This window comes from Neolamprologus multifasciatus, chromosome 10 (genome assembly GCF_963576455.1).
Source record: "Neolamprologus multifasciatus chromosome 10, fNeoMul1.2, whole genome shotgun sequence".
Taxonomy (NCBI): domain Eukaryota; kingdom Metazoa; phylum Chordata; class Actinopteri; order Cichliformes; family Cichlidae; genus Neolamprologus; species Neolamprologus multifasciatus.
Genome location: NC_140448.1, coordinates 4,178,784 through 4,194,741, shown reverse-complemented (window position 1 = coordinate 4,194,741; position 15,958 = coordinate 4,178,784). Strand labels below are relative to the sequence as shown.

General features: G+C 42.5%; 1 protein-coding gene and 2 long non-coding RNA genes across 4 annotated transcripts in view; 1 reads left to right on the top strand and 2 right to left on the bottom strand.

Annotated features, from left to right (window-relative positions):
- Positions 1–15,958, bottom strand: part of dscama (Down syndrome cell adhesion molecule a) — a 129,197-nt gene that overhangs the window by 26,113 nt on the left and 87,126 nt on the right. For both annotated transcript variants that reach the window (XM_085174869.1, XM_085174870.1), the window contains exons 10-11: positions 14,489–14,608; positions 11,596–11,775 (exon numbers count right to left, since the gene is read on the bottom strand). In XM_085174869.1, coding sequence (XP_085030995.1) covers positions 11,596–11,775; positions 14,489–14,608 — 300 coding nt within the window. The remainder of the gene's footprint in view (positions 1–11,595; positions 11,776–14,488; positions 14,609–15,958) is intronic.
- LOC146509394 (uncharacterized) overlaps positions 1–15,958 on the top strand; it is a 42,454-nt gene that overhangs the window by 21,929 nt on the left and 4,567 nt on the right. The window lies entirely within an intron of this gene.
- LOC146509395 (uncharacterized) lies at positions 188–3,128 on the bottom strand. The gene is made up of 2 exons (XR_014876473.1): positions 2,768–3,128; positions 188–2,713 (listed from the first exon to the last, which is right to left on the bottom strand). It is a non-coding gene; the product is annotated as an uncharacterized LOC146509395 (long non-coding RNA).

The following is a 15,958-nucleotide window of genomic DNA, read 5'->3' as shown; positions in this document are numbered from 1 at the left end:
ATTGTGTTTTTTGGGTTAAATAAAAAATCTTTTTTTTGGACTTTAACCTAAGTTTCCTTCACTGCTCGCTCCATCACAGTGCCACCCATGTAATTTTTGAGCTTGTTTTGAGTTGTGGACTTTTTTCCCTCCTTGTTTTTCTGGGGTAAGAGCTCAGCTACGTTTTGGTTTTGTCTTTTTTGTGGGGTTTTTGGCACAACCTAACTGTCCCTTTCTCCCCAACATTTGTTTTATGAATTTGGGTCATTGCTTTTGTGAGAAAGCTGCCATTAAACCTGTCTCAGCATATGACACTTGTACTGGGTTTCTGGAGTTGTTGTGTTGTTGTTACGCCCTCGAGGAGGCGTAACAATAGTGATATCTGTACTTCCTGCTAGTCCTCATCCCTTCACCTCTGCCTCTTTAAGCAAGCGATTACTTGGGAACTAATTGCTCTTATAGCTCCTTTTAACACTGTAAGCCTAAAATACCTAAAACCCATTCAGAGTAAACTGACACTATGATTTCATTATATTCAATGTAATATTATATCTATCAAAAAGATGTAAAAAAAACATAAACAATCAAATAACACAGTTAGCAGGCAGGCCTATGATTGGCTGGAAGGTGAGGAGCAGCTGATGACTCTGCTGTCCTGAACATAAACATCATGAAATAAAAATGAACGAATTCCTTTTCTGGAACTTATTACAGAGCAAACGTTGTTTTTTAGTTCTGCAAAAATGGTTAGTATTCATTTTGTAAATTTTAATTTTAATATGATCTAAAAGCTGAAAGCAAAAATAAATAAATAGAAAAAAACAGGAAGCTTCACGTGTGTATTGTTGAAACAGCAGATATAAAAGCTATAATGTTGTGTTGATGGCAGCGCACAGCTCTGGTGTGCATCGTAGGGTACTAAGTGGTACAGTTCTGCTCTAACAACACTCTGAAGACACCACACTAAATGTACACTAACGACATACTGTACATGGCTCATTACACCCACAGCAGAGTGTATAACAACCTTCCACTCCCAGATGCTCTCACACATAAACACACCTCTGCCTGCGCATGCACGCCAACACGTGTGCTCGCTCTCATTTAGCGCCCCCCCCCTCACACACACACACAAAGCGTGACTCTGCTGATCTGATGGGACGTGTCAGGCGAGAGGTTGCGAACATTTAAGCCTCATCTCTTATTCACTCCGCCGCCATTTGAGGCTCGGCTCTGGAAAAGAACGCTGATTTATTTTGCATGACAAGTATGAATTTTTTGTGTGAGACACATTTGGAAAAGTGAGGGGAAATAAATAACCGCTCCGGCTTTATGTAAACGTTATCGTTTGAGAGCACAGCTACTTTCATTTCGCCGTGTAAGTGGCTCCGAGGTGGCACGGCGCCGTGTTGTTGACACTCCTGGCAGAGTGGGATACTACGCTAGGCGACAAAAAGGAAGGGCGACGAAGAGACTGAGAAGGCTCGGCTCATCAGCTGTGGAGAACACCTGTGTACTGTAAACTTTAAAGATATTTTAGTATCTGGCATTTTGTAAAGAAACGTTGAAACTACGCTCATCACAAGAGCATCATCATACAGCTGTGCAGACGTTTACATTCGCTCGTCATGGGCAGGACTGTAACAGTAATTTGGGGCTTTTAACGATGTTCTGGGGGCTCAACTTTGAATTTGTTTTGGATTTCCACTAATCAAAAATGAGACATTCAGGCTCAAATATATACATACACCACTAATATATGATTAAGGCCACGATCTGATTTTTTGATCAAATCAGATTTTTTTGTCTGCTCGTTCACACTACAAATAAAATGCGACAGCAAACGCGCTCTAGTGTGAACGCTCAAAGCGGCGCATGCGCAAAAGAAGACGTCACACACAACACGCTCTGTTTAGACCCAGAGCAACAGTATTGTTTGACTGATGGCCCTTAATATAAAGACTTTGGACTTCACGTTTTTTTGCTTTAAGTTATTTTGTTATTTACATAATAATGTAAATAACCTAATAATGATCCTTATTGCTGTTTTAGAGGAGCGCTGCTTCAAAGGATAGTTGCAGATTTCTGTCAGAATCTGCAGATTATACAGAACAAATAAAATGTTCACGTTTCTCCAACGTTGTCTTCCCAACAGTTTCACTGAATCTACGCTGGATGGCCAGGAAGCGTTCGCGATGTCTTCTCGGGCGCTGATAATTGGGGTCTGTCTTGTGTTGGTGACGTAAAAGACGGATTTAATGCGACATGACCATCGAACAGCAGTCGCTCTCTGAAACATCGGATATGTATCGGATTCAGCACCACATACGAAAGTGACCCAGATCGGATTTGAAAATATTGGATTTGTGCCGTTCACACTGTCATAGCATGATCAGATATGAGTCGCATAGGGTCAAAAAAATCGGATTTGATGCGCTTTCACCTGCAGTGTGAACGTAGCCTAAGTGTCCCTTAGCAAGTTCAACCGGATGGTTTTGGCAGCCATCAACGAGCCTCTGGTATGATTCTGGTCGTATATTTGACCGGCAGCAGAATTGGTAGAGTTTACTTATGTTTTCCTGACATGGATCCAGCTTTTAAACACTTCACTGCAGAAGGCTGCATTCTGTTCCATTAACTGTCAAGACTATGTACTTCAATAATGTTGAGGTTCAAGCTTTGGGGGGGCCAATCCATGACTATCAGTAATCGTGTGATGTTCTATCCAGGTTTGCTTTTATTGCATTGACAGTGTGTTTGGATCCATGCTGAAAAATGAAGTTGTTACTTCCCAGATCGTATTGCACGGTGGATAAAAATCTGATGGTACTTTATAACTTCATCAGTTTTGATAAGATCTCCAACATGATTTGAAAGACCTTCAGTCAGAAAGCTGGGGAACTATCGCTCGAGAGCACTTTACAAAAATGCCAAGAAGTTTTGGATCATTGGAAGCAAGGTAAAAAAAAAAAAACCCACGAGAAGCAGCTCAGGTTTTTGTACACAAACTATCGCTGTGCCCTTTACAGGTTTTTTTCTTTTGTAGTTCCAATTTACAAATGTTTCCTAAATGCCTCAGTAGCAGTTCCTGTTTTCCAAGCAACAACAGTAACTGGTGTGACAGGAAACCAATAGGGGTGGGGGAACAATCGATACGGTGTAGTATGGTGATATTTTGTTTGCTAATAATGTATGGATACAGGGACAGCAGAAATGGATACTTTGTTACAAAAAGGTTTTTGTGCTCTGACTTCAGAGCATGTTGATCCTTTTTCTGAGCAAGAATCCTGACATTCCTTCACTGTCCAAATGTGTTTAACTTGTTTTTGGCAGCAATAAACATGACAGTTTACTTATTTTAATTTAAGACATGTTTTATTTTAATGAAGTTTAAAACTTTTTGATTTAATGTAAAATTATATTTAGTTTTAATTTACTTTCAAATTCTTCAGTTGCTGAAGGGGCTGCATAGTTTTCATAAACTGCATAGTTCAGAATAGCTATAATTGTACCAGATGGTTGATTCAGTTAAGTTGGACTAGACTGTAATACAAACCGTTCAGTTTGTCAACAATCAAACTGAAATGAGAGAAAGACTGAGTGTGAGACTTTGATATTAGAGAAAATGAATATTGATAAAGTTTACCTTTATGTACAGAATCTGAATATCGCAAAATATTTTTAAAAAATTGCAATAATATCGTATCGTGGGATGTATGGTGATTCCCACCTCTAGAAACCACTGAGGAAAAAATTAATGAATGTATATGTAAACCAGTCTTTGTAGAAGCTAAACCTAAAGTTTTTTGATCCAACAAAACATAATCAGAGCAGCTGCTCCTCCTCGGAGAGGCTCACCAGTAGAAACCAGTGCTTTAGTGGGTACAGCAGACAAAGAAAATTTACATTTATTTGCTGTTTGAAACGCACAGAAATAATATATTTTTTTATTATTTTTTCCCACATTGATGAAATAGGAAATCCTGATTTGAGATTAAACAGAAAAGCAAACATTTCTTTAAAAGCAGGAGTGCCTCTGCACCATGAAGAGGCCTCTGAGATGAGGCGCATGCAGTTTGTGTCTATGTAAATGTATGTGTGTGCAACCCTGTGTGTGAGCAGCCCAGCTGAGCCAGCCCCGAGGCTCATTTTATGGCCTCGTAATTGTTGTGTTGATATATTTCTTTAATATCCAGCAGAATTATGGAAACAGAACCAGGGGAAGGAGCGCGGACAGAGGGAGGAAAGAAAAAGAGAACGAGAGGACAGATGGTGGGAAAAGGGTATCTCCTTGTGTCAGAGAGCACCGGCTCCCCGATGCCTAATTCAGCTCTAAACATAACTGGAGGTGTGCGTGCAGATGTCTGGAAAAGACGCATTAAACAAAAACAATGACATGATGAACTCAAGCACACATAAAGAGCTTAGAGTCATGCACAAACACACACACAGGAAAACCGCTTACGTACTGGTCTCCAGTAAGAACCAGTAAGATGTGACATGTTGCCAAGGAAGGCTGAAGGAAGGCTGAGCATTCGAGAGAGGAAACAGTGTTGTGTGTGTTTACTGCACTGTACATTGTGTCTTTTATGTGGAGGTGAGGAGAGCCCTGTTCCTCCACAGCAACCCAGAGGGCAGTGATGATACGCTTAAGCCTGCAGGGGATTGTGGGGGATAGGCTGGCTGCTGATAGGCTACTCCCCTGAGACAAAAGCACCCCACCCCCCCTCCCTCTCCCCCTTCTCCCAGGCTCCCTTTCACCTGGCCAGGTTACCATGCCAACCAGCATCGGACAGTCTCTCCTCTCCTTGCCTGCCTCCTCTCTCTCGCGCGCTCTCTCCTTCGTCTGTACTCTTAGAAATAGGGCCATTTGTAGTAGCCAGGAATAGAACACAGACCTGCCATTGATTTCCACGGGAGCATGATGATGATTACACAATCGCACCCCGAATGTCGCAATGCAGAAATAAAAGACAACACACAAAAAAAGAAAATGTTTCTAATGCCTGTAACTGCTGGTGTTAGCGATGTGGGAAAGAGAATTAGCCAAACGGTGGAGTCAGGAGAATAACGCTAACGTATAATTATGGGTGAATGGCTACGTCGGTGTGGGGCTGTTCATATGAGATCAAAGACAGAAAGCAGTCACGCCGTCTCAGAGGATCAATGAGATGTGAGAGGTGGTGAAACAGGATTACTTTTATTTATTTATTTCTTAATAACAATAAAATGGACACGGACACTTCACTTTGTACATCCTGCAAAAAGAAAACGATGCCATCGTTAATGGCTTTTAAGAAAAGTTTGACTGCTGTGTTCGCTGCACTTATCAGGGATCACCTCTCATTCACACCCTAATAATTAAAGTGGCACCTCTCCTGTATGGATCCTGGTGTGAATTTCTCTAAGGAGGGTACTGTTTACATCAGTCGTGGTGACGATCCGTTTTCTCCTTGGTGTACAGCATCTTTTGTGTGATTGATGTAATAGCTGCTTTTAAAAAGTGAAACCCTTGAATTAACAAGAAGACTTACGGTGAGCCGGCTTCTCCACAAATACAAGCTGTGGATCCCTCCGTGGTGTGAACACTGGGATGCGAGTCTACATTCTGCACAGGCAGCCTGGCCGATGTGAGCCAAAGGGCACCCCGGCTCAATGGGGCCACAAGGGCTGACAAGAAAAGACAAGCTGAGATGCATCTAGCTTTATGCCCCGAGGGCACACTGTAAGTGGGCGCTGGGGAAGAGGCAGCCTTGACGTGGGGTATTGCGCTGTGGTGATGACTGGTTCACTGGCTGCCTGCAATGTACTGAAATAATTCCTTTAGCTGCACAATTGGCTTGGACGTGAAGCATGATAGCAAATATAGGCCTGCACACTGGAACGGTGGCTTAGTGCAAGTAGGCTAAATAAACACAATGAGAGTCAAGGGAACTTCTTTGTTTCACAGTCACACTTTTAACTGGTCCAAGGCTTAAACTGGGCTTAAGATTTCTCTAAAATTCATTTAGAAGAGAAGTGGTGACTACTTTAAATCCAGCAAAGTAGACAACTTACCAACACTGACTAGTGGAGTGTGCAAAACAAGGCTCATACTTTGTTATACACTGAAAATATACTGCAGGTCTTGCAGTCGACCGCTTCTGTTCACCCAGTGACTCCAGCCTGAGCCTGACTGCAGAACTAAAAGCACAGATTTTTGCCAAAACATCCGAGGTCTGTTACAGGTTTGCACTGTGTCGAGAGTAAAAGCAACAGGAAGTGATGCGGTGAGTAGGGCTGGGCTATATCATACCGTTCACGGTAATACCGGTGTAATGTTGAGCAACGATAGGAAAATGAAATATGGTGATAGAATATGGGTAAAACGCGCATGTGCAGTGCCTTTGTTTACATACGCACATGGCGGCGACGCAGAATAAGAAGGGCGAAAGCGGATTGTTGAATGAAACGGATGAACCAGAACTGGTTTGTAAAAATGCTGCAGCTTCACTGGTGTGGAACTGGTTTAGCTTTTGTCTGTCAGATACACAACAAAGCACTATTTTTGGTAGAGCATGCTAGCGGGCCGTCGTTATTACCGTGTTGTTTGGAAAATACGGCGCACTTCAAATCAATCTTTTGATTTTTCTGAAAGTCGACAGTGCCCCTTATAATCCCGTGTGCCTTATGTATGAACTCTGGTTGTGTTTACTGACCTCGAAACGATTTTATGTACACGGCGCTCGAAAATCTGTCAAATGTTTCAGTACGACTTTGCTAAGCTACGAAGCCGCACCGCTTGATGGATTGTCGGAGCATTACGGCATCGTAGGCGAAGCCTCGCGGAGTGATACGTACTGTGCTTCAACATAATGTTACCGTATTGTGTGTGTATAACCTCTTTTTAAGTTTTGTGGATATTATACATGGTTATGCTGAGGATATGTCGGCCAGTTTCCACTGGAAATGCCTTTTGGTTAAACTGTCAGCGAGGAATTTGCATTTGCACTGTTACATTTTTATATAACTTTAATGCAGATAAAAAACAGCTGCTTGTTTAAGTAAAAATACATTGATGGGGTTTTTTGCACTAATAAAGTTGTGCAGTTGTAAAGTATTTTGTCTAGTGTCAGTTATATCGTTATTGCAAATTTTCAAATGTATGTCATGATAAATATTTTTGGTCATATCGCCCTGCTCTAGCGGTGAGTCCCAAAAGGTATCAAGAGAACTTTCAGAATTACTTGCAGACTTTTTATCCTGTACAAAGCTTCTTTTTTAAAAACAAGTCTTTGTTTAAGATTCATTTCCTGATCAAAGACAGCAGAAAAACTAAACTGTTCTGGATTTAGATGAAAGTCTCTTTAAAACCCGGCCCCGAGAGGATTCTGTGCTTGAGGCTGCTCCGCGACCATAAGGCCATTCAGCACTGCACTTGAGTGAAGCTTCATCACTGCGTCTGCAGGCATTATGATGTCTAACAGGCTTGATTGGTTTTAATTGGCCCTGATAAACACTGAGTGGCTGTTGACCGCCTCTGATAGCATCTGTTGTGGATCGGTAATGAATTGACTGAATAGCATCTGTTTTGTAGGTAGAGATGCTTGACTGTAAATGACATAGAAATCATTCATTCAAGCCGCCATCTGCAACCAGTTTTCACACGGGACAAGAAGTGATTACTACTCCAATAAGGAAGCCTATGAGAGAAAAACAAACAGAGTGCATGTGCACACACTTCCTCTCCCCCGGCAGGGAGCGCGAGCAGTTTCTGCTGGCTGTTAGTGTAGTGTTGGTGCTCATCCTGCATGATGCATGGTGTATTATGACGAGACATGAGCCTATGCACAGACACTCATAACAATGAAAGTGCCAAGCTAAGACATCACAATAGATGCAATTCATTTCCCGGGCAGTCCACTACAATAGCCTGGTGGAGTGGGATCTATCCAAAGCACTGCATTAGCTGCCTGGCCCATTATTCTTTAGTAATGGCTGCACTGCTCTGCACTGTATCGGTGCCTTTACAGTAAAGTGTGCACACCTTTGTGTGAAATCTCTGCCTTTGTGTGGGCTTATGAGCTTGTTTGCTCACCTGTGTCCCACACACGCACACAAAACTGACAGCATCTTCACCATAAATGTTTCTATGCTTACATAGAATTATTATACATTATTGGACGGCCAATAACAGCGAGTGAAGATCAAGCCGTCTGTCCGTCACGTGACTGATCCAGCGTGCGTCAGATTGTGTGCCTCTCAAATTGGCTCCTAAGCCTCTTAAGTGCTCGCCACTGTTCAATTAGTGTAGGCTGGTCTGAATAAACAACATAAAGGCAGCACACGGTGTACAGGACGTCACAGATTCAGGCATTACTGCGGCGCACCGTCTCCGTCGAGCCCGGAGAGAAACCGTACGGGTTAATGAGCTCGTTGTCCGCACACAGACACACGCGGGATAGAGGATGAGGTGTGGCTCCCTTGGCACGCGGGGAGATTTGGGTTACTGCACAGAAGAGGCACAAATCAGGACAACTACCACAACAACGGGCAGATGCTTCAGGAGCGCAGCGTACACCTGAGGGGCTGCAGACATAAAGAAGACAAAGACAAATAATCTGTTCAATAAAAATCCAAATCTTGCAGCGTGTTTGACACGTGTTATCAATAATGTGGTTTATATAAAGAGTTTGTATACTGTGTTAGAAACTCAAAGTTGTAATCCAAATGCAGAGACTAACTAAACGTTTGTTCTAATCCAACATCCGACGGTTTTTCCATGAAGGTTTTGCCTTTTCACACAGTTTGACAAGCTGCAGATATTGGGGTTTACGGTGCTACAAACCTGTGAGGTTTAGCTTGACAAAGCTTAAGTGAAGTGTGAGCGTAAATGAGAAAGCTACAGTCTACAGTATGTTCCTGCCAGAGCATTAAGATCATCTACTCAGTTACTCTTGGTGCAGCCTAGATCTCGGCTGAAGTCTAGAGGTGACCGGGCGTTTGGCTGCACCAGAGTTGTGGAATAACCTTCCGATTGTGATCCGGGCGTCTGATTCCATCCAATCTTTTAAATCACGGTTAAAAACCTATTTGTTTAATCTCGCCTTTCATGCTTGGCAATGCTCGCACCTGACTTTTAGACTTACTCTATTTTTTCTTATACATATTTTTATGGCTTGTGCTTTTATTATGTTTCTATTTTGATATGCATTTTATATTACCCCTGTGTATTAGTGGCATTGACCTGTGAGGATATTTGATACTTTGCTAAGGCCTTATAATACTCGTGTTACTTCTCTGTCTCTTATGTTAAGCACTTTGGTATACCGCTGGTTTTTAAATGTGCTCTATAAATAAAGATTGTTGTTGTTGTTGTACAGTCAACAAATGATTTTTCCTCCTTGTACTTCTCTGGTGTTTCTGGTGGTTATCAATGTCAAATCCACAATATACTAATCATAATGATAATCAGTCTGTAATATTGCTTATACAACTCAATGCTCTTGTAAGATACACACTGGACTAGAGCACGCACTTTGCAAATGATGATCTTATGACGTCCCGAGCTTTGAGAGTTTCAGAAAACCTAAAGGGGAAAGATTATTTAGAAAGAGAGAGCATATTTCTCCTGTTTTGGCTTCCCTTCATTGGCTTCCTGTTAAATCCAGAATTGAATTCAAAATCCTGCTCCTCACATACAAGGTCTTAAATAATCAGGCCCCATCTTATCTTAATGACCTTGTAGTACCATATCACCCTATTAGAGCACTTCGCTCCCGCTCTGCAGGCCTACTTGTTGTTCCTAGAGTATTTAAAAGTAGAATGGGAGGCAGAGCCTTCAGTTTTCAGGCCCCTCTTCTGTGGAACCAGCTTCCAGTTTGGATTCAGGAGACAGACACTATCTCTACTTTTAAGATTAGGCTTCAAACTTTCCTTTTTGCTAAAGCATATAGTTAGGGCTGGACCAGGTGACCCTGAATCCTCCCTTAGTTATGCTGCAATAGATGTAGGCTGCCGGGGATTCCCATGATGCATTGAGTTTTTCCTTTCCAGTCACCTTTCTCACTCACTATGTGTTAACAGACCTCTCTGTATTGAATCGTATCTGTTATTAATCTCTGTCTCTCTTCCACAGCATGTCTTTATCCTGTCTTCCTTCTCTCACCCCAACCAATCACAGCAGATGGCCCCGCCCCTCCCTGAGCCTGGTTCTGCTGGAGGTTTCTTCCTGTTAAAAGGGAGTTTTTCCTTCCCACTGTCGCCAAAGTGCTTGCTCATAGGGGGTCATATGATTGTTGGGTTTTTCTCTGTATCTATGAAGCGCCTTGAGGCGACTTTTGTTGTGATTTGGCGCTATATAAATAAAATTGAATTGAATTGAAGAAATTGAAGAAGAATTTAGAAACGAGCTTTTCAGCGGATGATTTAAGGACATTTGAGAGATAAATGAGCTGTGTTCCAGTTAAAGGTTCAGATTTTTACCAAGTTCAAGAACTCTGAGGTCTGAGGAATGTGTGTTAAAAAATAAATTAAAGACAAAACACTTCACAGAGGTGTGAGGATTCAAGCATCAATAAGAAAATTCAACCGTGACTCACACTCAAATGGCCTAAGACACCAAAGCGCAGCTGTACTGAGAGCTGCTGCTTCTGAGCACGCTCGTCTATGAGGTGACACGGTGGGCCTCAATCAGACAGAGGGGGTCATAAAGGAGCTGGAGCCTATTTGGCTGTGGCTGGCAGACAGTTAGACACTCAGCAGGGAATAACCCTGCTCGGGCTTGATAAGAGCCGTGGTGGCAAAAGCTTTATCTAACAGCAACCAATCAAAATGAGCGCCGAGCCGCAGTAAAGCAGTTGGAGCTCACACATCCACAATCATCAGCTAAAGTTAAGCAACTGTACTTTTTGGTAAAACTCACATATACATTATTTCTGAGGTCGTTGTTTTCACCTTGAAGGAAGCTCTTAAAACCATTCCTCATTCCTGCAGGCTGCTTTCAACATCTCTCTTTCTGAGAAGATGCGCTGGAATAATTTATGCGCTCTCATGGTTTATTAAACAGACTTTCAACCTCAAGAGGGCAGCATTCCTATTAAAAAAGTGTATTATCTATACAAGAACACAAACAACTCAGCAAATAGTTAACATTTTCTTCTACTTACTAAACTAAAGACAAGATAGAAGACATATAGGACACAGAGATGAGGAGAAAAGACGTGGGTAACTATTCCTTCTTCCAACCTCCCTTGCTGTATTCCACAGCCCTCTTTTCCACATGGCAGCTCTTGCTCGCATGCAGAATTCAGGGATTAATGGAGGGGAGCTAAATCCTTGGCCACACAGCAGATAAATGCTGTACTTTCTCCAAGAGATGTAGTGTAGAGGCTGTGTGCGTTGCTTTCGTGGGATTCGTTCAGGCAGAAAGCGCAGCGCAAGCAACCGTGGTGACATCTTTCTGGTGGCCTGACTGACCGTCGAAGTTCAGCTCACTTAACCTTTGTGCTTTAGCTTTAGCTTTTTGTTTTAATGCAGCAGCAGCCAGTGAAAGAGGAGAGTCAACAGGACAAAAACCAAACGTGTCAAATTTACATTCTTTGGCTCTAATCGGTGCTGTCGTCCTGTCAGACTTACTTTTGACGTTGAGGTACATCGACTTGCTCACGTCGGCCCCGACGTCATTGCTGACCCTACACAGGTAGAAACCGCTGTCTTCTTCCAGCACGTGCTTGATGAGCAGAGAGCCGTTGACCAACACTTCAATCCGAAAGCCTGAGTTGAGGGGGATGGGTTTAAACTGTGGGACTCCAGCGCCTGTCAGAGAAAATACGCGGTTTGTCATGAGGTCGTCCAGTTTGCTGTTCGATGCTCCTGCTAAAGTCTCAGTGAAAAACTTAAACCTTTACAGATAAAAACATTACATTTCGTGCATTTTATTTATACTACAGAAATAGTAAGGCTTTGTTTTATGGGTTCAAATGAGCTAGTGTTAGTCTAGTACGGTTTGAGTACCACATAGGATCTTATGAACACATTTTGTTCCTTTTTTATAATTAAGCCTGTAAATCTGAATGTTCAAAGCTGATTAAGTTTTCAAAAGACAAATGGTGGTAAGGGACAATAGTAATGCATTTGTTACACAGTAAAACTGACATGAAAAGAGGAAAGAGTCTCACAAATACTGAGATTGTGCAAACTCAGAATTTTTCATTTATACGTAAGTCCACTAACCCCCACTAGTGGGGTTAATTGGTGAATATAAATTGCTCGTAGCTGTGAATTTGAGAGACCCATCAAGGGTGTCCCCCTGCCTTCACCCATAGCAGCTGGAACAGCCTCCAGCGCCCCCCAAACGATGGACGGAAAATTAAGCTGGCCATGCACTGTGCGATATTTGGCCCATATCGAGACGATTTTTCAGTCGTGCGACCGTTTTGGGGATCGGCCCGAGTTTCGCCTTAATCGTGTGTCGTGCATCGTGTAGTACAGCGGTCCTCAACCTTTTTTGCGCCACGGACCGGTTTATGCCCGACAATATTTTCACGGACCGGCCTTTAAGGTGTCGCGGATAAATACAACAAAATAAAACTAGTACCGGTGTCGTGCCAAATTAGGTATCCCCGACAGAATTTGTTTCCCCTGCGTTGGGAGCACACGCTGGACTGTCCAAATCACGGACAAACAGTATCCCGCATTGTTGATTTTTAGTTTACAAACACTTCTTATAATGACTAACTACTCCTGACATTTTTGAGATGTTAGCTCTTTATACAACGAAGTTATAGTGGGATACAAATAATATCAGGCTGATCCTGCCACAATGTGTTCCCCCTGTGTAAATCACGGACAAACAGTATCCCACATTGCTGATTTTTCGTTCACAAACACTTCTTATTATGACGCATTACTCGTGAAACTTTGGAGGATTTAGCTCTTTATATAGTAAAGTTACAGGAGAATAAAAATATAAAAATAGTTATCAGCCAAAACGTTAATGGTTTGTTAAAATAATCCCATCTGATACCCGTGAGCAATAAATATATAATTTTCTGTTGTAACCCCCAAACTGAATGGTAATGTAACAATACTAATTTTTCACTTTTTCACAAAATGAAAACATCAGTACTTCTTGCGTGCTCCCAGCACAGGGGAAACAAATTCTGTCGGGGATACCTACTTTGGCACAACACCGGTACCGAAAAAAAGAAGATTTATTCATAACACACATGAAAAGACCCAGGAAAACAGAGTAAACGATAAAAACGATAACAAAATAACGCTGAAAACCGATAAAACCCTGAAAACTATACATTTCACACCTGAGCCTCAACTCTCGCGGCCCGGTACCAAACGACTCACGGACCGGGACTGGTCCGAGGCCGGGGGTTGGGGACCGCTGGTGTAGTATAAACGGGCTAACGAGAAGCGATTAACACCTCACACCCCGCTCCCGATCAGCAATCGTATCGTCGCCAGAAAATCAAACCTGTTTGAAATCCTGGTCGCCCCTCGTCAGGGCATCAATGCAACCTCTCACACTGTGCGTGCACAAACACAGAAATGAAGGTGAAAAAGACAGCATGGCAGTGCAGTGTGTGATCTGGACACCAGCAATGGAGGACCAACTTTGGCAAGCTCATCCGAGTCTTTTCGATGTCACATGACCACAACAGCCGTGAAAAGAGTTGGATGGACATCGCTGCTCAATCACAGCTGCCTGGTCAGCATTTTTTCATTAGCAATTTAGCAAAGTTGATGGTGTGTGTGTCTGTGTGAGGGAGGGACAGATTTTGTGTTATAAGCTTCATGTTATGGACGCACAGTGTGAGCCCTCAGGTCGCATCAGAGCATCGGGCCGTATAGTGTGAGACCTGCATCGTGACCTATGAACTTCTAACCCCTGCGATTCAATCGTACAGTTTGAGCAGGAGCTGAATAACGCGACTGGAAAAGTCGCACAGTGTTTGCTAAGCTTTAGTCCAACGGAAGAGGAATAAAAAACAAGTCACTGTTATTTTATGTGTTTATGTTATGAAAACCTTCAGAGATCTCAAACCATTAAACACACGTCTTCTTGCTCTGCAGCTGCCGGTTTAACTGAAAGAATTAAAAACTCTAATTATGCATTTTTTTTAATCTTATATCTCAAACATTGCTGTTGTGTCCAGCTGGGCTGAGATATGTTACACGTGAAGTACCACAGTTACATAATTTCACACACACTTCCTCGTTACAGAGAAACAGAAAACTATTCCTTGAACCGCAGGTGTAACATTTGTTTGGACTTGAGGGTTTTTATGCATTCATCCTCATGGCTGTGGACGTCGTATTAGGTGTGCTGGCAACAGAGGATAAGCTTGCTGTAGGTAAAATAAATAAATAATGAATAAATAACAGTATTTTTCAATGCAGCAACTCTTCTCAACTCAAGAGAATGATTTTAAAAGTGTTTGAGAACATGTAAAACATCCAACACTTGCAACAAACCTGTGTGTAATCGACGTGTGCGTGAACTTTGCAGGTTTACCTTTAGAGTATTCCCACTGGATCGTAGGAACGGGATAGCCTTCAGCTGAGCAGTTTAGTATCACTGCTTTCCCATAGATGCCATCCTGGTCTTTAGGTTGCACCACAAATTTGGGAGGAACTGCAAGTGAAGAAAGCTTACTGTGAGATCTTTACATCTAAAAAATCACAAGAACATTTCAGTTCAGAATGGGGAAAAAGACCAAGTGAAAGTACAGTGTGGTCCGCAAACATCCACTTCCTTAAACTCCTGAGAAGTGCAGCCATCCCTCATTTCTTTACATTTTCCAGGAAATAGGAACAGTGATTTATTGAAATGTGTAAACATACATACATGCAAAAACATTTTTACAATTCTCACAAGCTTTAGAATCACTAAAGGGCTAAAGCAGGAAAGTCAAACTCATTTTATACTGTGGGCCACATACAGCCACACAAACCTGCCCAGAGGGCCACTTCTGGCTGAAGACGTTCTGAACTCTCGTGGGTTTCTTTAAGCAGTCTTCTGGGACAGTTCTCCCGGCTTCTTGAAGGACATTCATCGATTGTCTTTGGATGCTGGCTGCTGTTTGTTCAATTCTCTGTCAAGATGATCCCACAATGTGCACCGTTTGAGATCATTGATACAGTTAGGCCCATATATACAGTGTTGGGGAGTAACGGAATACATGTACCGCCGTTACGTATTTAAAATACAAAATATGAGTAACTGTATTCCGTTACAGTTACCGTTTAAAAAGGTGGTATTTAGAATACAGTTACTTTGTTGAAATAAATGGATTACACGGCGGTACTTCCCTGTTTCATATTGTGGCGGGTCAGGACTGTTTGCGTTTTGTTTGACAGCTACGTTCTGTTGTTCCAGGCGGCAGCGTTACGGTTACCATGGTTACAGGGCGACGCTCTCTCTCTCTCTGCGTGTTTCCTGGGTGAGAGAGGCCTTTTTGTTGTTGATAATAGCTAGCTAATAGCTAATAGGCAGAATGCTACAGGTACAGCTCTAAAGAATGTAGCATCATGGGCAGTGTAGTCCGTGCTGCAGGGAGAATGGACTGCCATACACGTTATGTGTCTGTGAGCGAGGGAGGGAGAAAAAGGAAAAGTACGAGCTGTCATCGAGCAGAAACGGGAGCTGGAAGCATGTAAATATAATAATAACCACTGCAGCCAAGAAGAGAGCCTGACGAGCCCAGTTGTAAGTAAGCTATTAAGACTCGACTGTACACCGTGTTCGTGTTTTCCTCCAAAAACAATAAGTTCTGTTGGAGCAGCCTTTCAACGCCTCTCTCTGTCTCTCGCTAGCAAAGTTGACCCAGACAACAAAGTAAAGCTAGTTTTCGGCTACGAGCCGACACAGAACCCGCCGTATTAGCCAGAGGTCCCTTTACTACGGTTCGGAGCCGCGGACCTTCAGTAACAGTAATAAATCACAGCAATAGTACATTCATGTAGTTGTAAACAGCATGATAAT